General features: G+C 38.9%; 1 protein-coding gene across 1 annotated transcript in view; it reads left to right on the top strand.

The window, feature by feature from the left end:
* DENND4C (DENN domain containing 4C) overlaps positions 1 to 25,738 on the top strand; it is a 117,512-nt gene that overhangs the window by 21,832 nt on the left and 69,942 nt on the right. The window contains exons 2-6 of the mRNA XM_054727027.1: positions 6,740 to 7,061; positions 16,064 to 16,316; positions 18,125 to 18,194; positions 19,896 to 20,065; positions 24,134 to 24,372. Coding sequence (XP_054583002.1) covers positions 6,757 to 7,061; positions 16,064 to 16,316; positions 18,125 to 18,194; positions 19,896 to 20,065; positions 24,134 to 24,372 — 1,037 coding nt within the window. The 5' untranslated portion in view covers positions 6,740 to 6,756. The remainder of the gene's footprint in view (positions 1 to 6,739; positions 7,062 to 16,063; positions 16,317 to 18,124; positions 18,195 to 19,895; positions 20,066 to 24,133; positions 24,373 to 25,738) is intronic.

Below are 25,738 nucleotides of genomic sequence, written 5' to 3'. Positions count from 1 at the left end.
TATCCCAAGTGGAAACTAGAAGCACCAACCAGAAAGGATATATGCACCCCTATGTTCATAGCAGCACAATTTACAATAGCTAAGATTTGGAAACAGCCTAAGTGCCCACCAGCAGATGAGTGGATCTGCTGTGGTACATCTACACAATGGAATACTATGCTGCTGTAAAAAGGAAGGCACTCCTACCATTTGCAACAGCTTGGATGGACCTGGAGAGCATTATGCTAAGTGAAATAAGTCAGTCAGAGAAAGATAAATATCACATAATCTCACTCATTTGTGGATATAATGAACAACAAAAACTGATGAACAAAAACAGATCCAGAGACAGAAGCATCAATCAGACCGTCAAACCTCAGGGGAAGGTAGGGGAGGGTGGGGGTAAGGGGAAGAGATCAACCGAAGAACTTGTATGCATGCATATAAGCCTAACCAATGGACACAGACACCAGGGGGGTGAGGGCATGATTGGAGAGCATGGGGAGGGGGAAGGGGGTTAAGGACACATATGTAATAGCTTAATGAAAAAAAATGATACATGATTTTAAAAAATATATGTACTACTAGTGGCCAGGTGCACGAAATTCTGCATGGGTGCAGTCCCTAGGCCTGGCTGGCAATCGAAGCGCGAGTGTCAGGCGAGGAAGGGCAGGCTCCAGCTGACCTCTGGATCCTGGGCAGCACCTGTGCCCCCAGGCTCCCACACGCCCCCCTCTGTCTGAGTCCCTATGCGGAGATGTGGTGAGCATGGCTGGATGCTGCGGGCCAGGGCGCAGCGTGGGCCTCTGGGCCACCAGGCAATGCTGCATGGAAGCCGGGTGGGCAGCATGCTCTCTCTTGGCCGGCCTTCAGACCGGCTCCTGTGTGAACCCACAGGGACCCCGAATGGCTCCTGTGGTCCTGGCGGCTGCAGCCTGGCTTACCCGGAAGAGGCTGCGTGGGTGCAGGGGTGGGCTCCTTGCGGGCGCCCGGCCCCTGAGCATGGGGGCTTCCATGGTGTGCAAGCCTTGGCGTCTCAGGGGAAGGTGGCAGAGGGAGTGAGAGCGAACTCGAACTCGGTGGACACCCTGCATTCTCACCGCACCTCTGTCCCTGTCACCTCCGCCCCAGGTAGCCAGCAAGAGGTCGCAGGGCGTCGCCTATGCCCGCCATGTTCCACGCAGGCCCCTGGTGGTCAGCGCACATCATAGTGAGCGGTCGAACTCCCGGTCGAACCACCGAGGGGACATTGCATATTAGGCTTTTATTGTATAGGATTATCACTATAATGTCTTTCCTCAACCTAGGTCTCCTGTTTTTATTTATTTTGTAATGAAATTTGAAATAGAAATTTGGGAAATTAGTTATGTACTGCTGAGTACATCAAAAGGAACTTTAAAAATACATAGAAATGATAAAATTATAAAGATATTTTAACATGGGAAAGGAATAAATCATAAGCCCAAAAAAAATCAATTGTATTTCTAGATAGTAGCAATGAACAATTGGAATTGAGTTAAAAGAAATAGTGTCGTTTACAGTAGGATCTAAATATTAAGTACTAGCCGAAACCGGTTTGGCTCAATGGATAGAGCGTCGGCCTTCGGACTCAAGGGTCCCAGGTTCGATTCCGGTCAAGGGCATGTACCTTGGTTGCGGGCACATCCCCAGTAGGGGGTGTGCAGGAGGCAGCTGATCTATGTTTCTCTCTCATCGATGTTTCTAACTCTCTATCCCTCTCTCTTCCTCTCTGTAAAAAACCAATAAAATATATTTTAAAAAAAAGTATTAAATATTAAGTACTTAAGGGTCAATCTTAGAAAAGAAGTGAGAGACTCATATTGATGAGAGAAAATTTTAAAAATCTACATTAACGCAGAGCTAAACTTTTTTCATGGGTTAGAAGACTCAATATTGCCAATCCTCCTTAAATTGACCTACCAAGTCAACACAGTCTCAATTAAAATTTTACTAGGCTTTTTTTTTTTTAGGAATTGACAGGTGGATTCTTTTTTTTTTTTTTTTTTGGTGTTTTATTTATTATTATTATTTTTTAAATTTCTTTATTGATTAAGGTATCACATATTTGTCCTCGTCCCCCCATTTCCATCCCACCCCCCCTCCCCACACATGCCCCCACCCCCCTGTTGTCCTTAACCGCTGGTTGGGCTCATATGTCTGCACACAAGTCATTTGGTTGATCTCTCCCTTTATCCCCACCCTTCCCTACCCTCCCCCCGAGGCCCGACAGTCTGATCCATGCCTCCTTGTTTCTGGGTCTGTTCTTGTTATCAGTCTATGTTGTTCATTATTTCCCCTAGATGAGTGAGATCATGTGCTATTAGAAATACACTTATAAGAACCGAAAATGAGACAAGCAATAATGGTTATGGTGACAGGCAAATGAATCGGTCTGTAGTGAGTTTCTTTCTGGGCCAACAGTTCTTTTGAGACCCAATTTCAATGTCCAACAGTTCCTTATGCGTACATGTCAGCACTGACATTTCAGTTCTGGATGATGGACAACTGGTGGTAATGCAGGTCCGACTCTGTCTGGTTTGGTCCTGGGCAATCTGCAGTGATGCACAGCTGCTAACTGCTAGTATGGGAAGGCCACATCAGCGTCTTCTGTCTCTGGACTGCTTCTCTTCTGTCTTCATGGCTGGAGTAGTCCTGTCGATTCTTCTCTTGCTAGAATCCACATGGTCTCGGAGTTGTTTTCTGAAAATATACAAACATATTCTCGACCAAAAGTTAATAAAGGAATATTTTCTATAAATTTGACTGGGGATCCTTTTTCAATTTTTGCCCAAATGATTTTCCTCTGGCTTGTTTTATCACCTTGTGTGTTTTTCATGGGTGTCTTGCTTTTAGCCTTACAATTAATTTTCTAAAGTATTAATTTTCTAGATGTAATTTACTTACAGGATATTTTTCCTTACATGATATTCCTCTACTATCCCCTCCATTTTTGATTTAAATGTTAGGAGGCTTTTGAAAATTTTATAATGTAGTCTTGATGGCTTTTAAATTTTAATTTTTTGTACTATAATATTACTGTTTTAGGTTCATTACATGGTGCACAATTTTATCGTGAGATGAAGTACCAATAAAAATTTTAGTTGACACTTTAGGAACACCTTTTTGTCCAGTACAATTATTTTTTCTAGAATATTCACTTGTTTCAACTGGCCAATTTAAATTTGCCTGAAAACTTGACTACTATTTTACTGTCAAATTTATTACTCTAACAATAATCTTGTTTTACCCTGTAAATATTGGTGGAAGGGATTATTTGCCTTCTTGAGTAGGTCCTGAGCATTCCTGGTGGTAGGCTGGATTTAGATATCAGAAACCCACTTCCCCACAACATGGGTACAAGACAACTCAAACAATTCTTGTTGGAGTGAGAGGGCAGCTGCTGTCGGCCAAGTCTCTGTCGGTCACCTGGGTCCTGATCTGAGCTGGGCATGGGAAGCACGAAGCAGCCATGGGGGCAGGAGACCTCCCTCAGAAGGGGCTAGGATTCAGGCCCCTGCAATGTTGGGGGGGTGAGGGTCTGTGCCCCACCTCTGTTGATCCCCAAATTCTCTCCTGAAGGCCCCTCTGCGACTGTGCCTGTCTTAGGTTGTTCCTTTGACAGGTGGATTCTGAAATGCTTATTGAAATGCAAAGGACCTTTGCAAAGACAATTTTGAAAAAGAACAGAGTTGAAGACCAATACTGCCTGTTTTCAAGATTTATTGTAATGCTACATTAATCAAAACAATGTGGTAATGACATATAGACAAATAGATCAATGGAACAGAATAGAAAATCCAGAAATAAAAACAAATATTGGAAATTAATCTTTGAAAATGGGTGATATAGTGGAGAAAAGATGGTCTTTCAACCAGTGATGTTAAAAAAATGAATCTTGACTCATACCTTACACCATATAAAAATTTACTCCAAATGGATCATAGACCTAAGTGTAAAACCTAAATTCATAAAACTTTTAAAAGAAAACCTGGGAGAAAACTTTTGTGATCTTGGATTAGACAGTGATTTCTTAAATGATACCACAACCATGGTTCATTAAAGAACAGATTGACAAATTGGACCTCATTAAAACTAAAAATTTCTTTTCAAAAGGCACTATTAAGAGTTAAAGAAAAGTCACAGATTTGGAGAAAATATTTGCAAAGCATATGACTGGTAAATGACTTGTCTCTAGAATATATAAAGATCTTCAAAACTCAATAATTAGTAAACAAACAACCCAATGAAAACATGGGCAAAGATTTGAACAAACTTCACCAAAAATATATGAATGGGAAATAAGCACATAAAAAGATGGTACTCATCACTAGTTATTAACATGCAAATTAAGACTATAGTTAAGTATCACTATTGATGTATTAGAATGTCTAAATTTAAAAGACTGGCCTAATAGAGTGTTGGAGAGGATGTGGAACAACTGGAACTCTCATATACTGATAGTAGGAATGTAAAATGGTACATTACTCTAGAAAACAATTTGGCAGTTTGTTAGAACTACATACACCTACCAGGTTATCCAGCCATTTCATCTTAGAAATTTACCAACAATAAATGAAAGCATATGTCCAGAAGGTTTGTACGCTGGTGTTCATGACAGCTTTAATAGCCCTAAACTGAAAATAACTCACATGTCCACTACATAGGTGAATGGATAAACATATTGTGGCATATTCAACAGTGGACTATTCAGCAATAAAAAAGAACGAGCTATTGATACATAAAATAGGATGGATGAATCTCAAAATAATTATGATGAGTGAAAGAAGCCAGACAAAGAATGCATACTATATGACTCCATGTATATCAATTCTAGAAACTGGCCTATGGTAATAGAAAGCAGATCATTCATTCTCTTGGTGGGAAGAGGGATAATGAAGGGTACAGAAAAATTTTGGGTGTTGGATATGTTTACTGGTTTGACAGGTGTATTTGTGAAAGCTTACCAAATTGTACACTTTAAATATGTTTATGATTGTATGTAAATTATACCTCGCAAGAAAGTTGTTTTTGAAAAGCATATAAAATCTTTGGAAATATCTAAAACCTCAGAAGCTTAATTTTATTTTTAGAGGTACTGAGTTTAAAGATAATAGAAATCTTGACTCAAAGTTCATATTCTCTAGGTTTTTACCATGTAGTACCCAATGTGTATTTTATATAATTTTATCTTCTTTGGTTATAGTTTTTTTATGCTCTATCTGGTATTTATATATGAAATATTTATGATTCCTAAATATAGTTTATACGGTGTTTACATAAAGTTTCTTCACTATAAGGGACTGACTTCTAACTGGATTAAGATACTGATTTAGTTATACTTATTACCATTACCTTTCTTTTTTGTGTATTAGACCTTGACTAATTCATGATGAACTCTTTTTAAATGTAAAGTGTAGCTGTAGGAATTCTGTAATTTAAAAGAGAATGATTTTTTAAATGGTCTAAATATTGTTTATTAAGTGCATTTTGCTCAAAGGAAAGCACTGGAGCCCACCTCTGATAGTTTGATTATTTATTTTCCATTGATTTTTAGAGAGAGTGGAAGGCAGGGAGGGAGTGGAGAGAGAGAGCGAGCGAGAGAGAAACATCAATGTGAGAGAGACACACTGATTGGTTGCCTCCCACATGCACCCCAACTGGGCTGGGGATCAGGGATCAAACCTGCACCCAGGTATATGTCCTTATTGGGAATCGAACCCGAGACCCATTGGTGTGCAGGTTGGCACTCTAACCACTGGGAAAAACTGGCCAGGGCCAGTTTGATTATTCTTAACAGAGGTTTAGGCACATGAAAGGATGATAGTAATCTTACAAATGAACTTATGCTGCAAATTTGTACTTTGTAGGAGGTAAAAGCTCATAAGATGATACTAACACAGGCTTTAATAGAATAACAATAATCTTATATAATAAAGAGGTAATATGCAAATTAACCCTCACACCCTCAGAAGATGGTTGCCTATGACCAGACCAGCAGGGGGGTTAGTGAGGGACAACCAAATGACTGAACAGACAGGCTGCGTGGGGCGACCAGGCTAGCAGGGGGGCCAGTGAGGGGTGACCAAACAACCGAGCCGCAGGCTGTGTGGGGCGACCAGGCCGGCAGGGGGGCAGTTGGGGGAGATCAGGCTGGTGGGGGGGGGCAGTTGGGGCAACCAGGCCAGGGGGGGGGGCAGTAAGAGGTGACCAGGCCAGTGGAGGGGGGGAGGTGGTGCAGTTGGGGCTGACCAGATTGGCAGCGGGGGCAGTTGGAGACGATTAGGCTGGCGGGGGCGGGCAGTAAGGGGTGACTAGGCTGGCAGGGAGGGGGCAGTTAGGGGTGACCAGGCCACCACGCAGAGACAGTGAGGGGCGATCAGACTGGCGGAGTGGGGGGGGGCAGTTAGGGGTGACCAGGTAGGCAGGCAGGTGAGCGATTAGGAGCCAGCAGTCCAGGATTGTGAGAGGGATGTCCGACTGCCGGTTTAGGCCCCGATCCCCGGGATCGGGGCCTAAACCGGCAGTCGGACATTCCCCCAAGGGGTCCTGGATTGGAGAGGGTGCAGGCTGGGCTGAGGGGACCCCACACACACATGAATTTCGTGCACTGGGCCTCTAGTTTGATTATAAATCCAGCTGAGAAGTGGGTTAGTTGATCACTGTTAACTCAGGAATACTTTAATTTTAGAGAGCCAGGATAAAGTATTTTATTTAATTGATTTTTTTTTTCCTCTTCTAGGAAATATAATAGCAGCCATGATAGAAGACAAAGGGCCAAGAGTGACCGACTACTTTGTCGTGGCAGGTCTCACTGATACATCTACTCTATTGGATCAAGAAATAAATCGTTTAGATACTAAGTCAACTGGACCTAAAGCTCCAATTATAGACATTGCAGTTATTAACAAATCAGCTGGGGAAACAGTACCTGAAGGTTATACTTGTGTTGAAGCCACTCCATCAGCTCTCCAAGCAAACTTGAACTATGGAAGTCTGAAAAGCCCAGAACTTTTCCTCTGTTATAAAAGAGGAAGAGATAAACCACCCCTTACCGACATTGGGTACCATGACTTATTTTCTTTTGCTATAGTGAAGGGAAAAAATTTTATTTAAGGTGCATGAGAATAGGAATTTGAAGTCCTTGATAGTTCTATTATTATTTATTATTTCAGGTTGAAGTAGTATATTATATATCTCTGTCCAACCTTACTGAATTTCTTTGCATTGTACTTAAATCATTAGATCAATTCCTTTCAAAAGTACTGAAATGAAGACATAGAGCCTGAAATGTGATTCCATTTCTGTTGTACTTATCAGATAAGGTTATTAATTAAACATAAAAGAACAAGAAGGTACAATAAAAGACAGTATTTTTTTTAAAAGGAGCTACTTGGGTTATGTGATGGGTTTTTTCAAAGCCCTGAACTTATTTAACAAAGGAGTATTCCTGTTTTAAAAAATATAACTGTGCTTTGTGGTTTTTAGTACCACAAGGAGAGTATTTACAGTTTAGAAGGAGAATAGTTGTTATGAGATAGTTACTATCTAATCCACAGCTAATGAACAGTTTTCTCTGCAAAAGCATTTTATTCAATTGTATTTTTAGAATAGCTATAATATTTTTCCATATATACATGTAATGTATTACACTGTTCTGTTTATTACAGTTACCATCAGTTAGTAAAAACATAGGTACTTGAGTATCTTGGAAAGTATTTAGGATCAGTTTGTCCCTTTATACAAAACATTCTGTTGGAATTTTCATGGGGATTGCATTTAATCTGTAGGTCTATTTGGAGAGTATTGCCATCTTGAACCCTGCAAGTTTGCTAAATCTATTGGCTCTACTAGCTTTCATTTGGATTTTTAAAAATGATAGGATAAAGTCATCTGCAAATAGAGATGATTTTCTATTTCTTCCTTTGCATTTTGCTTTATTTGCCCCCATTGTTTTATTGCTCTGGCTGAAATTTACAGCATAACGTTGAACAGCAGTGGTGAAAGCAGGCATCCTTGTTTTATTCCTGATCTTAGGTAGAAAACTTTCAATCTTTCACCATTGAATATGATGTGAGCTGTGAGTTTTTCATAAGTGCCATTTATTATGTTAAGGAAGGTTCCTTTTACTCTTGTTTTTATGAGAGAGTTTTATCATGAAAATGTGTTGGATTTTGCAAAATACCTTTTCTTTGTTAATTAAGATGATCATGTGGATTTTTCCTTCAGTCTATTAATGTGATGTATTATATCAATTGATTTTCTTATGTTCAAGCTCTCTCTTTTAATGTAACTATAATACTACATCTCAAAAAATTATTAATTACTTAGTATCATCATGTACAAATTTCCCTGATTATTCTATGGATTATTTTTGTGTTTTTTAAAAATATATTTTTATTGATTTCAGAAAGGAAGGGAGAGGGAGAAAGAGCTAAAAACATCAATGATGAGAGAGAATCATTGATCGGCTGCCTCCTGCACGCTCCCTACTGGGGACCGAGCCCGAACTCCGGCATGTGCCCCTGATGGAAATCGAACCTGGGACCCTTGATTCCGCAGGCCGACACTCTGTCCACTGTGCCAAACCGGCTTGGGCTCCATTAATTATTTTTAAGCAGTTGGTTGCTGGTTATTCTGTTGATAGTTGTTCAGATACTGTACTAAGAAAGGTAACAAGCTGCTGCATTTGACCACTACTTGTTGTGCTTATTACCTCCTCCAGTGTTGCAGTAGAGCTCTGGTGAAATTATCCTAAGGTCTTCATTTTTTAATTTATTTATTGATTTCAGATAGAGGAAGGAAGAGGGGGAGGGAGAGAGAGAGAGAGAGAGAGAGAGAGAGAGAGAGAGAGAGAGGAGCATCAATGATGAGAATCATTGATCAGTTGCCTCCTGCATACCTCTCACTGGGGACCAAGCCCATAACCTGGGCATGTGCCCTGACTGGAAATTAAACTGTGACCTCCTGGTTCATAGGTCTACGCTCAACCACTGAGCCACGCAGGCCTGGCCAAAGGACCTCATTATGTTTAAATTTCCAAAGCTAAAAGATTGACCTTTCAGCAGCACCCTTTTAACTCCTTTAGTATCCACCCTGTTTAGCCTCCATCATTTTCCTGCAAGTCAGTGCAATTAGGATGGTAGTCATACAACTTTATAGGATCACTAGAGGCCCTGTGCACGAAATTCGTGCCCGTGGGGGGCGGGTGTCCCTCAGCCCAGCCTGCACCTTCTCCAATCTGGGACCCCACAGTCGGACATCCCTCTCACAATCCAGAACTGCTGGCTCCCAACCGCTTGCCTGCCTGCCTGCCTGATTGCCCCTAACCGCTTCTGCCTGCCAGCCTGATCACCCCCTAACCACTCCCCTGCCAGCCTGATCGATGCCTAACTGCCCCCCTGCCAGCCCGATTGCCCCTAACTGCACTCCCCTGCAGGCCCGGTCACCCCTAACTGCCCTCCCTTGCCAGCCTGGTCACCCCTAACTGCCTTCCCCTGCAGGCCTGATCGCTCCCATCTGCCCTCGCTTGCAGGCTTGGTCCCTCCCAACTGCCCTCCCCTGCTGGCCTGATCGCCCACAACTGCCCTCCCCTGCCGGCCATCTTGTGGCGGCCATCTTGTGTCCACATGGGGGCAGCCATCTTTGACCACATGGGGATGGCCATCTTGTGTGTTGGAGTGATGGTCAATTTGCATATTATCTCTTTATTATATAGGACTAGTAGCCCGGTGCACGAAATTTGTGCACATTGAAAGGGAATTAATTAGATGAAATATTTTAATATTGTTATTTGCCCTTTCTTTATAATAAAAGTGTGAGAGATAAAAGGAAATGAGTACAATGTATAGGAAAACAGTACATAATTTTATTAATAACTAAACAATAACAAAATGACATAACAATAATAACAAACTCGTAATATAAAAACAACATTGATGCAAATAATGACTGATAAAGTGATTAAACTTATTCTAATATCTCCCTGTATACCACATTAAGAGTAAAAACACTTTCAGAGTGCTTGACTAATTTCCCTTGAGATAAAGTATTTACAACTTTAACGTAACATGCTCTTTGAACTCAAGAGAAAGCAACAGCCATAACTGGTTTGGCTCAGTGGATAGAGTGTCGCCCTGTGGACTGAAAGGTCCCAGGTTCGATTCCGGTCAAGGGCATGTACCTTGGTTGTGGGCACATCCCCCGTAGGAGGTGTGCAGGAGGCAGCTGATTGATGTTTCTCTCTCATCGATGTTTCTAACTCTCTGTCCCTCTCCCTTCTTCTCTGTAAAAAAATCAATAAAATATATTTTAAAAAATACTTAAAAAAAAAAAAAGAGAGAGAGAGAGAGAGAGAAAGCAACATTAACTAACCATGTCCAAAAACGGGTTCAGGTAGGAATATTCCTACTCTGTCTAGAGTTTGTCCTTGTGATTTATTAATAGTCATCACAAATGCTGGCATAACGGGAAACTATCTTCGAATTAATTTAAATGGGTGGCCAGTGTCAGATGGGGACAAATCGGTTCTTGGAATCAGAACAATCTCTCCCTCTGCAGATCCTGTTAATATTTCAGCTTTGATAATGTTAGGTCGCAGTCTTTTCATAATAAATCTGGTACCATTACAAAGACCCCATTTACTATTAAGATTTCTCAATAGCATGATGATTGCACCCATTTTCAATTTTAATTTATGACACGGCATTCCAGAAGGAGTAATACTATTAAGAAATTCAATAGGAAAATTTTCCTTTTCAGCATCATCTGTTGAGTCAATGGAATCATCACTCAAATAGGTGTGAAAATCTCCATCAAGTATATCCAAAATTTCTTCATTTAATTTTTGAACGTGCTCATTTTTTGAACAAAGAATTGCACGTTTAGATATATTTTTAATATTATCTATAGATATACTATTTCCAAAGGTGGCTTTAATAATAGATCCATTAAAAATCATTTCATGGGGAATTTCAATAATATCCATTCCTAAATGAAAACTGCTATCAAGTTTGCCATCTCCAAGTTTTACTAACCATTCACTATAAGCAGAATCCTCTGATCTCATATTTGTTTTAAGAGACAACTATCTGAAACATCCCCAAACACTACAGTACTTTTAACTTATTTGTACTATGGCCAATCGTATAGCATGGTGGCACAAAAATCCCCTCTGAAAAGAACTTTCCCACCAAATGCAACATTCCAAGTAGCGCCAGCGAGAGCTTTATATGTATGGCACGTGTGCAAGTCAAAGTTTATTTTTAAATTTCCAGTGTGCGTCATATGTACTGGTTGGTCAGACGGATGGACAAATGTCTGTCACTTAGCCTTTTATCTATACAGATTATGAGTCATGATTTTACCTTTTTAAAAAATTATCCTTTAATACCTCCAAAGCACAATGAGTAAGAATCTGAAGGTTTATGTGGCTTCTATTTGGTTTCTAGGACAAAGTTCTTTCCTTTACCCACCACTCACTTCTCTCCTTTTATTCTTGAATGTTAATTCCAACATAATTTTTGTAACACCTCTTGAAAAGGATCCCACCAAGTTTTTGATAGTCCACATGATAAAACTTACAGAAAAATACAGCATGAGACTTTCATTCTCTCACTAACTTCTTCATATAACTGTAATTCCTCAGTCTCTATAGAATGAAAAAGGAAAATAAAAGTGCCTTCTCTCATTCCAAGGCCTTTCTCAGTCAGGCAACCACAAAAAGAATGAGCCTACAATTCATGCCATGTAATCTCTATCAGGCATAATTCAAATCAAATCCCATCAGGCAAAGTCTGGGATAATTAAAATGTATAAGAGAACAGTGGTGACCTGGGGGAGAACTTATGAAACCTTGTCTCCTGCTTTTGCTGAATATTATTTTTGTTATGCTAGACTCCAAGTCCCTATTGGGGACCTGGTCAGGCAGCTGCCGTGCTAATCCACAGTCGGTGATCCGTGATGGCAGACCTGGGCAGGCGGCTACGGGCGCTAACCCACGCTGCCTGCCCTGGTCCGTGATCCGTGATGGTGGACCTGGGCAGGCGGCTGCCGGCTCTAACCCACGCCGCCTGCCCTGGTCCGTGATCTGTGATCGTGGACCTGGGCAGGCGGCTGCAGGTGCTAACCCACGCCGCCTGCCCTGGTCCGTGACCCCTATCTGGGACCTGGTCAGGCGGCTACGGGCGCTAACCCACGCTGCCTGCCCTGGTCCATGATCCCTGATAGGGGCTTCGAGTCAGCTGCCGCTGTCGGCGGCTGACTCGAAGCACCTATCCAGGACCTGGTCAGGCGGCTGCCGGTGCTAATCCACGCCACCTGCTCTGGTCCATGATCCATGATCGTGGACCTGGGCAGACGGCTACAGGTGCTAACCCATGTCGCCTGCCCTGGTCCATGATCCGTGATGGCGGACCTGGTCCGCAGCTGTCGGCACTAACCCACGCTGCCTGCCCTGGTCCGTGATCCGTGATGGCAGACCTGGGCAGGCGGCTGCCGGCACTAACCCACGCTGCCTGCCCTGGTCCGTGATCAGTGATGGCAGACCTGGGCAGGCGGCTGCCGGCGCTAATCCATGCCACCTGCTCTGGTCCGTGATCCATGATCGTGGACCTGGGCAGGTGGCTATGGGCACTAACCCATGCCGCCTGCCCTGGTCCGTGATCCGTGATGGCGGACCTGGGCAGGCAGCTGCCGGCACTAATCCACGTTGCCTGCTCTGGTCCGTGACCCCTATCTGGGACCTGGTCAGGCAGCTGCCAGCGCTAACCCACACCGCCTGCCCTGGTCCATGATCTGTGATGGTGGACCTGGGTAGGCGGCTGGGGGCGCTAACCCATGCTGCCTGCCCTGGTCAGTGATCCCTGATCGGGGCTTCAAGTCAGCCGCCGCTGGCAGCGGCTGACTTGAAGCCCCTATCCAGGACTTGGTCAGCCGGCTGCCAGCACTAACCGCCTGCCCCAGTCTACCATCATGGCTTGGATCCCACTGGCAGCGGGCACTCCCCCTCTCCCCCCGCCATCTTTGCTGGTTTAATGTGTATATTTGCTCCTGATTGTCTGGTGGGCGTGGCTGGTGGGTGTAGCGAAGGTACGGTCAATTTGCATATTACTGTTTTATTAGGTAGGATTAGTTACAGGAGCCAGGTTAGAAAGGGTTGAGAAATGATTGGCACTTGAGTCATAGAGGCTTCTTTTTGAAAGCTTGACTTTAAGGAAAAGAGAAGATAGTTATGGATCTTGCTATTCAAGGTGTATTGTCCATAGGGCCTGTGAGCATGTTAGATATTCAGAATCTTAGGCACTACCCAGATTTACTGAATCAGAATCTGTATTTTAACAAAATCCTCAGAAGTAATGCTTTAGGACACCTGAGGGGCGAGGGGATGCAGAGTCAAGGGCTGTTTTTTAACCTTTCTTCCAGGCGATAAATAACTTTGAACATCTTTATATTGAAGGAAAGAAACAAATTGAGAAGGAAGAGCTGATATATAGGAGTAAGAGGTAGTATTAATTATGAAACAGATTAAAGGGGTAATAGCAACAGCATAGATGACTGGATTAGCCTTTCATGGAGGGGCTTTTCCTTTGAGAAGGGAAAAGGAGGTTAAAATGAGTGTGAACACCAATTATTGATTGAGGTGGAGTGGTTCTGGACATGTAATGGATTTACTCTCAGTTTTTAACAATTTTCTCTATGGGTTGTCTTAAGAACATAGGTAATATATATATAAGGATGGCTATAGAATAAAATTTTTATAATATCCATGTCAGTTGAAGGTAAACCAGGCAGGGACTTATGGTCTAGCCCTCACTGTTCCCTCTGTTAGCCATCCTTTAAAGGCCATCTTTTCACATCCTTCCCCCACCCCCTCTACAGTCATAATAGAAAGGATGCGAATCTCTAAAAGATTGTTGTTGTTTGTGGTTCAGTGGACAACTTAAAAATAAAATGATGACTTAGATAATTATACTTAGATGTTCTCAGGTTGCTAGTAGCTTTTTATATACATCTTGCAGTTCCCTAAGGCAAGTTCTCCCCTTGCCCCCTACTAATTTCTTTTTTATTTTTTAACATTTAAGGGACCATATTCTTTTTTTCTTTTTAAAAATATATACATTTTTTCATTGATTTCAGAGAGAAAGGGAGAGAGATAGATAGAAACATCAATGATGAGAGAATCATTGATTGGCTGCCTCCTGCATGCCCCCTACTGTGTGTGTGTGTGTGGGGGGGGGGGGGTCGAGCCTGCAACCAGGGCATGTGCCCTTGGCCGGAATCGAACCTGGGATCCTTTAGTCTATAGGCCAACGCTCTATCCACTGAGCCAAGCACCTACCTCATTTAAATATGAAACACTGTTGTTCAACTTTTGACCCTTTTGACTGGTTTATAAACTGAGATAAGATATTTACAAAAATAATACTTTTTTTCCTGAAAGTAAGTTAAGTTAAATAAGATTTGATATTCCCTCATAATGTTAAATACTCTCTATAAAGTATAATTTAATAGGATAATATATTCTCTCTCTTTTTTAATTATTCTTATTCTGCAATTCATTTTTTTAAAATATATTTTTATTTCAGAGAGGAAGGGAGAAGGAGAGAAAGACAAACATCAGTGATGAGAGAGAACCATTGATCTGCTGCCTCCTGCATGCCCCACACTGGGGATTGAGCCTGCAACCTAGGCATGTGCCCTTGACTGGAATCGAACCTGGGACCCTTCAGTCTGCAGGCTAATGCTCTTTCCACTGAGCCAAACTGGCTAGGGCAGGATAATATATTCTTATATGTCAGATATGTTTATTAAGATAAAGAATCAGACTACTATCCAAGGTTCTTATCTTCTCCACTGATTAGATTCATTGACTTTTAAATCAGTATTTTTCTCCAGCATTTTTTATTTTGTGTTCAAACATGCAGAAAAGATAATAGAAGTTAAGTTTTGAAATGGGGGAGTACAAGTCTTCCAAATTTGTCCCACTTCCCTCCCAGATTGCTTTTCAAACGGGTTCCCTTCCATTCCCATTTGAACTTGGACACATTGCTAATTTCTATTAAAAAAGGCGCCCTGACTGGTTTGGCTCAGTGGATAGAGAGCATCGGCCTGTGGACTGAAGAGTCCCGGGTTCGATCCCAGTCAAGGGCATGTACCTTGGTTGCAGGCATATCCCCAGTAGGGGGTGTGCAGGAGGCAGATGATCGATGTTTCTCTCTCATTGATCTTTCTAACTCTCCCTCTCCCTTACTCTCTGTAAAAAAATCAATAAAATATATTTATTTATTTATTTATTTTGGTTAATCCTCACCCAAGGATACTTTTCTTTTTCTTTTTTTTTATTTATTTTTATTGATTTTTTACAGAGAGGAAGAGATAGGGATAGAAAGTTAGAAACATTGATGATAGAGAAACATCGATCAGCTGCCTCTTGCACAACCCCTACCGGGGATGTGCCCGCAACCAAGGTACATGCCCCCGACCGGAATCAAACCTGGGACCCTTCAGTCCGCAGGCCGACGCTCTATCTACTGAGCCAAACCGGTTTCGGCCAATAAAATATATTTTAAAAAAAAAAGGCAACTAGGACTTAGATAGGAACTTTGTTGACTCTGTAGATCTGTTTGGGAAATACTGACATCTTACTATATTAAAGTTGCTGATTCATGACCTCATGATGAGATATATTTTTATTTATTAACTCACCCAATAAAGGAGTTTTAAGGGTAAAATTTTGATAGGAATTATGAAGGAAAATTTTGTGAAAATATCTGAAGACTTGTTTTCTATGAATTGACCTGAGCATGTTTGCAGTGTTGCCCTTTTCTTGTTTCATATGCTTCTTGTAATAAGCAATAAAAAAAATCAGGTTCTTTGATCCTATTTTTACTTCTAGCTGTTGAAAAATAGTAAAGAGATATATATTTCCCAAAGTAATAATTTTAGTTTTTGTTTGCAATTAAGATTTGGGAAACAATAGAAGAGACCAATTATTTTTTCCAAAATTAAAACCAGCATTAAACTGAACTTTATTTACTGTTCTATTTCTCCCCTTCCTGTCATGCAGAGTTCTATATGAAGGAAAAGAAAGGCTTATTTCAGGATGTGAAGTGATCCAAGCCACACCCTATGGTCGCTGTGCCAATGTCAACAATAGTTCAACTACTTCACAAAGAATCTTTATCACTTATCGAAGGGCTTCTCCAGTTCGGCCCCAGAATTCCTTGGCTGTAACTGATATCTGTGTTATTGTAACCAGTAAAGGAGAAACCCCTCCTCATACTTTCTGCAAAGTTGACAAAAACTTAAATTGTGGAATGGTAAGAATAAAGTTTCATATTTTAGAAAAAGCATAATTTTTGGATTCCTGTTGATTATTGGGCATATAATTTACTCTCAGTTTATATTTTGATGATTTTTATTATTTTTAGCTTTCTAATTTTTATGATACATAATAATTTAAAAATCTTTAGCTACCTGATGCTTTAGAATAATTTCATTCAGAAAATAGATACTGAAAGCCAGGAATTTTTTGGGGGTGGTGCATGCTAATATTGCTTTTGTTAATGCTAATTAGAGGTTTAATTAACTTCTGGGTTTCAGTGGTGTGTGGGGTTTTTTTTTAAGGAAAACTGCAGGGAGTCTGGATGGGGACTCTTATATATATTTATTTTAAACTAGAGGCCCAGTGCACGAAATTCGTGCATGGGTAGGGTCCCTAGGCCTGGTCGGCAATCAGGGCCGTTTGGGGCCTTCTGGCTGCCAGCCAGGGCCTTCCTTTGTTCCACGCTGCCCCCTGGTGGTCAGCACACCTCATAGTGAGCGATTGAACTCCTGGTCTCCCGGTTGAACTCACGAGGGGCCAATTTGCATATTAGCCTTTTATATATAGAGATATTTACAAACTTATTTTTTTAAAACCATTTTTATTGGTTTCAGAGTGGAAGGGAGAGATATCGTTGATGGGCTGCCTCCTGCACACCCCCTACTGGGGATTTAGCCCACAATCCAGGCATGTGCCCTGACTGGGAATTGCACCGTTGACTTCATAGGTTGAGGCTAAACCACTGAACCACACCAGCCGGGCTTTACATATATATATATTTACATATATATATATATATTTTTTATTTTTAAACAAATTTATTCTTTTTTAATCCTCACCGGAGGATATTTTCCCGTTGATTTTTAGAGCGAGTGGAAGAGAGAGGGAAAGGCAGAAATATCGATGTGAGAGAAACATTGATTGGTTGCCTCCAGCACATGCCCCGACCAGGGCCCAGGCCAGGGAGGAGCCTGCAACCGAGGTATGTGCCCTTGACCAGAATAGAGCCCGGGACCCTTCCGTCCGCAGGCCAACACTCTATGCACTAAGCCCATACATACTTATTTTTTAAAAGGGCTCTAATGAAGAAGAAAATTGAACATATACATTTGATTTATAGTTTTATGAGACTAAAGTTTACTATTGGATCAGATTTATCTTGAAAAATATGTTTATATCAAACTAATATTAGCTTAAATGTATAGGTAGAGAGGTCTGATGCATCCATGGTTATTAGGACAGATTTGCCTCTGGAGGTAATGACTTATAGCACCCCAGTGACCCCAGTCTTTCCCCGTTTGGATTCTGGTGTCCACTCTAGTTTTTTCTGTCTCTTTCAAATATAGGTATTTCTGGATTACTACAGAATTCTGAACTTTTTGAAACTGTCTTCAAGTCAGTTTAACATTGGTGGCAGTGTTATTTTACTCTTTTCTTCTAATGTTCTCAACTTCATGTTTTGCTGTTTTTTATACTATACTAGAGGCCCTGCAAGAGTAGGCCTTCCTTCCCCCGGCTGCCAGCACCAGCTTCCTTCCGGCCCCCAGGACCCAGGCTTCCCTCTGGCCGCTGGCTGGCACCCAGGACCTGGGCTTCCCTCGCAGCCCCCGGCTTCATCTGGAAGGACGTCTAGAAGGACGTCTGGTCTAATTAGCATATTATGCTTTTATTATTATAGTCTGTTTTGATAAACATGCTTTAAACAGACTCCCTGAATAAATAATCAGAATCTTTAAAAGATATTCAACAAAATGAAATTTTTTTCTATTTTGTCTTTTTTAAAACCTAATTTATATTTTACAGTGGGGTTCCAGTGTGTTTCTGTGTTATAAGAAGTCTGTACCTGCTTCTAATTCAATAGCGTATAAAGCTGGTAAGTAAACTTAAAAAAATTATCTCTATTACTGTAGTTATTGTTGCACATTAACATTTGGTTAGGAAAGGCAATGTATGCTCCCTTATGTAGTTTGTGGAATTGACCCATTCATAAATGGAATTATCTATAATTTTAGCATGTAAAGGCATAACTATTTTCTTAAATACATTACACATTATGAGGTATGTTAATATTGTCTCCCCAAAAGTGTTGTTAATTAAATAGAAACTTTCATCTCAAACAGGCATTTGTGGAATAAACATGCAGGTGTTTAGTCTATACTAATAGATTTAACAGTTCAGTGGAAAAGTGCTTACTCTCTGATCTTTTATATTTTGGCAATCAGAAAGGTGTCAAATTGCATCTTTACTTCTTATATTTCCTTCTCTTATCTCTTTGTGTCTGATTTGAAACCACATGTTACTTACCATGAAAGGTGGACTTGCTTCCTTTCTCCCTTGTTGCAAAGAATCAGCTATATGGAGGACAGGAGGGCCTGAGAAACTTTTCTGCCATGAAGTGTTTGAGAAATCTATCGCCACATTCTTACTGCACAGTAAAGTGTCAAGGGCTGTAAAGATTTAAGTGTGACCTCTTCATCCCGCTGGTATGGTGGGATAAAAACTGAAAATACAGGTATGCTCCAGTTGTAAATAGAAGAGAAATACTGGAATACTTCTTTGTGAAAATAAGCAGTGTCAAATACATTTTGATCATGCACAATATTTTTAATAAAGTTTTACTTCAAAGAAATTAGGCAAATTTATATCTGAAAAATGTTGATTTTCCTCATAAAGACATTCATATTAATGGGTTAAACTATTTAATTAATATAAAAATTACAAATTCAGTATCATTTAAAAATGTGATACTGTTAACATTGCAGTAATGTGTTGATTGTATGTGATTTTCTTAAAAATTATTTTTTTGATGGGGAGAGAGTGTCACTTTAAAAAATCTTACAGAAACAAGCGTGAAAGTATTCAGGTATTTTATATAAGACATGTATTTTAAAATACAGAGTTTTGAAGATTGAATTTGCACTCAAAAATCTGCTACTGATTTTCAAGTGTTTATCTTGGATGTGGTCTGCTAAAGGCTAACGAACTAATGACATGTAGCTACTTGATTATGAAGGGGCTATGCTATGCTTCTCAGAGTACCCCCTCCTACTCCTACTTCCTTGGTCTCACATACTCTGTACTCAGTCACAAAGGGTTTCTATCTCATTTATTTTTCATGTTGCATGCCTTTTATACTGTTTCTCTCTCAAGATGAGTTTAGGGACTGGGATAATTTCTGTTTCTTTGGCATTCTTTCATAATACTTGTTCCTTCCCTGAATTTTTTATAGAAGACTAACTGAAATAGTTGATAAATTTTCCTGTGTGTTTCTTACCATTCCTATAAGATGTTGGCAGTATGTAGAAGGAAATACATTAAGATTTGTGATCCTATAGAGTTTTAACTAGTATATTTAGTATATTTTATGAACTACAAGTCCATAGTTCAAAAAGTAAAGGGTAAATTTGTTTAAATTAGTAAAATTTCTGATATGGCAAGAGAAAAATTGATTGTGAAATTTCACACAAATATTTCCATGAAGTTTGCTGTTAAAATATCCTAATAATGTATCACATATACTTTATGGAAGAGTAACTATTTAGAAAAATTTATTATTGTCTCCTTTCTCCAAAAGGTTTAATATTTAGATATCCGGAAGATGATTATGAGTCATTTCCACTCTCAGAATCTGTACCTCTCTTCTGCCTTCCTATGGGAGCTACTATTGAATGTTGGGATCCCCAAACCAAATACCCACTTCCAGTTTTTTCAACTTTTGTCCTGACAGGTTCTTCTGCTGAAAAGGTATATTTTTTTCCTCTTTTATTTGACCTATTTTGTTTATATTTTAATCCTATTAAATGATTAATAAGACCCAACTCAAAAAACAACAACACGTTTTTATTGATTTTTAGAGAGAGAAAGGGAGAAGGATAGAGAGATAGGAATATCGATGAGAAAAATCATTGATTGGCTGCCTCCTGCACGCCTCCTACTGGGGATTGAGCTGTAACCTGGGCATGTGCCCTGACTGGGAATTGAACTAGTGGCCTTTTGGTTCATGTGTTTATACTCAATCACTGAGCCACACTAGCTGGGCCTAACTTTTATTTGAATGTTAGCATTATTTGGACAGAATACATTTTGGATTAAATTTGCACTGTAGTGAAAGGTGAAAGGTCAACATGAAAATTGGTATCAGGATGTTGATACCCCTGAAAATTCTACAGAAAGTAATATAAAGTCTTTCTGGAGAGACACCCCCAAAACTCAGGCCTTAAAATGAGATTATAGCCCGGCAGGTGTGGCTCAGTGGTTGAATGTGGATATATGAACCAGGAGGTTACTGTTCGATTCCCAGTCAGGACAAATGCCTGGGTTGCTGACTCGGATCTCTAGTAGAGGCATGCAGAAGGCAGCCGATCAATGATTTTCTCTCATCATTGATGTTTCTATCTCTCTCTCCCTTTCCCTTTCTCCCTGAAATCAATAAAAAAGGTATTTTAAATAAATAAATAAAATAAAATGAGACCATAATAAAAGCTAGAAGATGTAGGAAGAATCATCAAGACTCGTAATACAAAGCTGGATTGGACCTTTTATATTGAAATTAAAGAATAACAATATGAAGGATATTATAGATTGAATATATAATTGAAATGATTCAAGACCCCTAAAAGCATCAAAGAAAGATTAGGATATTTTGAAAAATGAATAGAAAGATTAGAAAAGAATCAAATGTGTAGGAATAAAAAATATGTTCTTAAAATTGAATTCAGTGAGTAGTTTAAACAACAGAGGAGACATACATGAAAGGAGAATTAATGAAGTGGAAGATATGTCACTTCAAATGTAGTACAGAAAAACATAAGGCATAAAAGAAGTTTAAATATGTACAGGATAGAATCAGAACAACCAATAGACATTTAATGAAGTCTAGAAGCAGAGATCAGAAAAGGGAGAGGCAGCATGTAAAGAGTTAATGGTTGGTTGAGAGTTTTCCAGGCTTGATGAACAATTGAGTCTAGACTCAAGATACACTCTGAACTTCAGTAGAAAAAAAGTAAAAATACAAAACCAACTCTGTATAGGGAACATCAAAACACAGAAAGAAGAGACATTTACTTTCAAAAGAACAACTATTAGATTGGCTAATTTCTCAACAACAAGGATCTGAAGAAAAATAATATATTAAAATGGAGGGAGTAAGCAAAGATAGTTTAAAAGCATGCAGAAAGCACTAGCCATAAGAGAGAAGATGAATAATAGACCTCACTGGAGTTAAGAATATTTATTCATTCAAAGATATCAGTAAGAAAGTGAAAAAGCAGGCCCAAGCTGAGAGAAAATAATGCAATATATGTATTCAGGATGGGTCTTATATCAAGTAAATGTAGAACTTCTACATTATCAGCAAGGAAAGGAAGCAACCCTGTGGCCCAGCTATTACACTCCTGAGCATATCCCAAGAGATGTGAGTGTATACATTTTCCAAAAACATGTACATTCTTTATTTGTAATAGTAAAAAATTGAAAAGATCTATAAACAGTAATAATGACATAGAATGATAATTTAAAATAAAAAAAGATATCAGGAATAAATATTATTTAGAAAATAAAACTACAGATGTAGTAGAAATTTTAAAATTTCTTAGGAAATTTGATAAAATAGGCAATTTTATTGAAAATGATAACCAAAGCTGACTCTTGTGGCTCAAACAAAATACATTGGCAGCCTCATTCTACAAGTTAGCAGCCTCTGTATTAAAGATAATGAAGGTTAAAATCAAGCATAGTATCTGAAATATAGTGAAATACTCATTTAATGAAGGCCATATATTAACTGTATTGCTTACAACTAAGCTAACTTTTTAACTTAATAATCATTTACCGATTCTCTTATTTAAAAGCAGTAAATAAAATGAAAATTTTAAGATCTTCAAACACTTGAGTTACCAAATTATGACAAGTAGAGAACAACAAAGCCTCATTGAGATGCTTGTTAAAAAACCTCTTGAGATCACTTTGAGAAAATTTTATCTGCAAGTGTTGTATCTATAAAGACAAGGGTTGCCCTAGCCAGTTTGACTTAGTGGATAGAGTGTCGACCTGTGGACTCAAGGGTCCCGGCTTCATTTCCGGTCAAGGGCACATACCTCGTTTGCGGGGTGTGCAGGATTCTCTCTCATCATTGATGTTTTAATCTCCCTCTCCCTTCATCTCTGCAATCAATAAAAATGTATTTTTTAAACAAAGGACAAGGGTTAATATGATATATATTACTAAGTAGTCATACGATTTATATAAGTATTACTCTCTGGTTTGAGAACTTTTTCATCACCCTAAACAGAAGCTTTCCTCACCTCACCCCAAGTCCCTGGTAATCTCTATTCTACTTTTTGTCTCTACAAATTTGCCTATTCTAAGTAGGTCATATACATGGAATAATATAATATTTTGTGTCTGGCTCATTTCACTTAGCATAGTGTTTTCAGGGTTCATCCATGTTGCTGTACCTATCAGAATTTTATTTATTTTTAAGGCTGAATAACATTCCATTGCATGTATATACTATATTTTGTTTATCCATTCATCTGTTGATGGAGATTTGGGTTGTTTCTACCTTTTGGCTGTTGTGAATATTGCTCTATGAACATTAGTGTACAAATACCTGTTTGAGTTCCTCTTTTGAATTCTTTTGGGTATACAGGTTTCCGCTACTCTCCAAAAGTAGAGCATTCCTATGAAATCTTTTTTTTTTTTAATTTCTTTATTGATTAAGGTGTCACATATTTGTCCTCATCCCCCCACCTATGAAATCTTTTGCAAACCAAAATGATGTAAAGTGAAGAAACAATTACCATTAATTTATATAGGAAAAATTTTGAGCGTTCCCAAATCCCCAAAATAACCTACCAAATCATACCAAATAACACATAAAATCTAAAGTAACACTAACATATGGTAAAAGCAGGAATGACATGATAAATACACACCATGCTTTGTACACCCATCAATCCACTCAAATAATAGACTTTCCATTTTATCCATTACTGGATGCCAACTAAAGGAGACCACTTTGCTACTAACAGAACCAATAGTAACTTTGGCAGCTTTCAAGATTCTTTCTTTGTGTAAATAGTACAAATGGACTAGGCAAGTTCAACACACGTAGGAAGTCTTTAGTTCATGATCAAACGCTTAATCATGCCATTTTATGCTAAGCATAATACCCTTAGAAGCTCTCTTAGGCTTTTCTGATACCTTAGGACACATCTTGCAAACAGAAGCACAAAATAAATCTAAATAAAGCACAGATACTCACAGATACAGTTCAAAGTATGGGGGCTTGATGTGGAGATGATGAGTGTGGTTCCCCGGGAAGGAGCTTGGTGATGCCACTCTCACTGCTGGGGTGCGTACTGCTTCTATATTTCTGGCTGCCAAACAAATGCTGAATGCTATTATTGCTTTTTGCCTACTTTCATAAAAGTGAAAATCCTCTTTGTATTAATTCTGTTAGCGTAAACAGGTGCTAATATAGGTCTTTTATAAAAGGGAAGTGGCATAATGTGAACTTTCAAAAAGCAGGGAATGCTTGTATACCTAAGAGTGGAATTGCTGTGTCATCTGGTTATTCTTTTTTGTTTGTTTTTTTCTTGGTTATTTTTTATTTAACTTTTGGAGGCACTGCCAAACTGTTTTTCAGCAGCAGCAGCCACACCATTTTATATTCCCATCAGCAATGTCAAAATATTTCTTTTCATTTATCTGTCATGCATTCTAAGCAAATATTTCTATGGAATAAGAGAAAAAGAGAAATTAATTTTTAAAAACCCTGAAGTCTTATAATGAAATTCTGTTGCTCTGTAGGTATATGGAGCTGCCATCCAGTTTTATGAGCCTTACTCTTGGGAACTTCTAACAGAAAAACAGCTTATGCAGCTGGGCCTATTGACACCTGTGGAGAGAAAAATGGTCTCCAAATCCATCAATTCAAACAAATGCATTTGTTTACTCTCACACTGGCCTTTTTTTGAAGCTTTTAGAAAATTTCTCATGTTTATCTACAAACTTTCTGTGTCTGGACCACATCCTCTTCCCATTGAAAAGTACGTATAATGATGAAAGACATGTCTGCTGGAAAAACTGTGTGTGTGTGTAAATATATATTTATTTCATTCTTTACCTGACTTTAAGCAGCAAAGTTAAGGGGAGTCACAGTCACCCTACTTTTTACTTGCTCTCTTTTTACTTGAGTCATTGACTGAATTTAAAATTGAGGAGTGGTGGGTGAGGATGACCAAATTTTCTTTTGAGAATTCAGCGGAGGAAGAAACTTACATACATTGTACTGTGTGTTCTTCCTATTCATTTTCTAATAACCAAGAGAAAAGTAGCTGTTAATATACACATTTATACACACTCAGTCATATCAGTGGTCATTCTAAAATCTAATTGTAAAACATCTCTAAGCTTATTTAGAAATTTATGTTAAAAGTAAGGTTTTGGTTTTAGCTTTGGTAGAATCCTACACATTTTCCCTTTGATTTAGAATTCCCTTTGTCATGGAAATATTTTGTAAGTAAGAAAGATATATGTGGAGCAGAGCCTCTGTCTTTTGAAAACCATGTCTTTTCTGACTTCTAGTGGCACATTGACCTTTGTTTATTATAGTAAATAATTTATGTATCCTACTAACAAACCAAGAGGTGTCAAGAGCTTGGTGGAAATGTATTATATATACGTGTAGACATAGATTTTTGTTACAATTTGAAAAATTTTCCATTATACCATCAAAATGTACTAGTTTCGTGGATAAGTTGGGAGTAAAGTTAATATAAACTTATCATACCTTGGTATAGAAATATGGCTTCAACTTTCAGATTGTACTCATGGAATGACAATCTAATGGTTCATAATTCTGATTTAACTTTCAACCTTCATATTATCTTAAAATTGTTTGAATTAAAATTTAATGTGAGTGACAGTATAGCAATCTTTTGAAAAATTAAGTTTTCATAAATAGTTTTTTAAAATCTGTGTAGTGATTAATTTTTTATCAGTTGAAGTAATAATTTGCATTTTAGTGGCCTCTAAGATCTTAAAACTTTGGAGAAATGTAAGAAGCATTATTTTTAGGTGGAAAAACAGAGAGGGTAAGTGGTTTGCCCAAAGTTATAGTAAAATAATTATATTACATTTATATTTAATATTTAATTACTAGGATTAAATTCTATATTAGTTTTAATTTTTTATATCAGAGTTAGTTGGTTCCCATATTGGCACTGATAATCAGGGCAATATAAATTTGCTTCTTTCATGAAAATCATATTCATATTACTCTTATTTTTCTGGCAATAATAGAAGATAATGTGGACTTTAAATCAGGAAATATGTTGTGCATTTCAGAAGTTTAGTAGGATGAGTACATTTATTTACACTAAATTTATTTAGTTAGGATAAGTTTTAGGTAAG

The sequence above is a fragment of the Eptesicus fuscus genome, chromosome 15 (genome assembly GCF_027574615.1).
Source record: "Eptesicus fuscus isolate TK198812 chromosome 15, DD_ASM_mEF_20220401, whole genome shotgun sequence".
Taxonomy (NCBI): Eukaryota; Metazoa; Chordata; class Mammalia; order Chiroptera; family Vespertilionidae; genus Eptesicus; species Eptesicus fuscus.
Note: the sequence above shows the minus strand (reverse complement) of the source record. Positions and strands in the feature narration are given on the sequence as shown.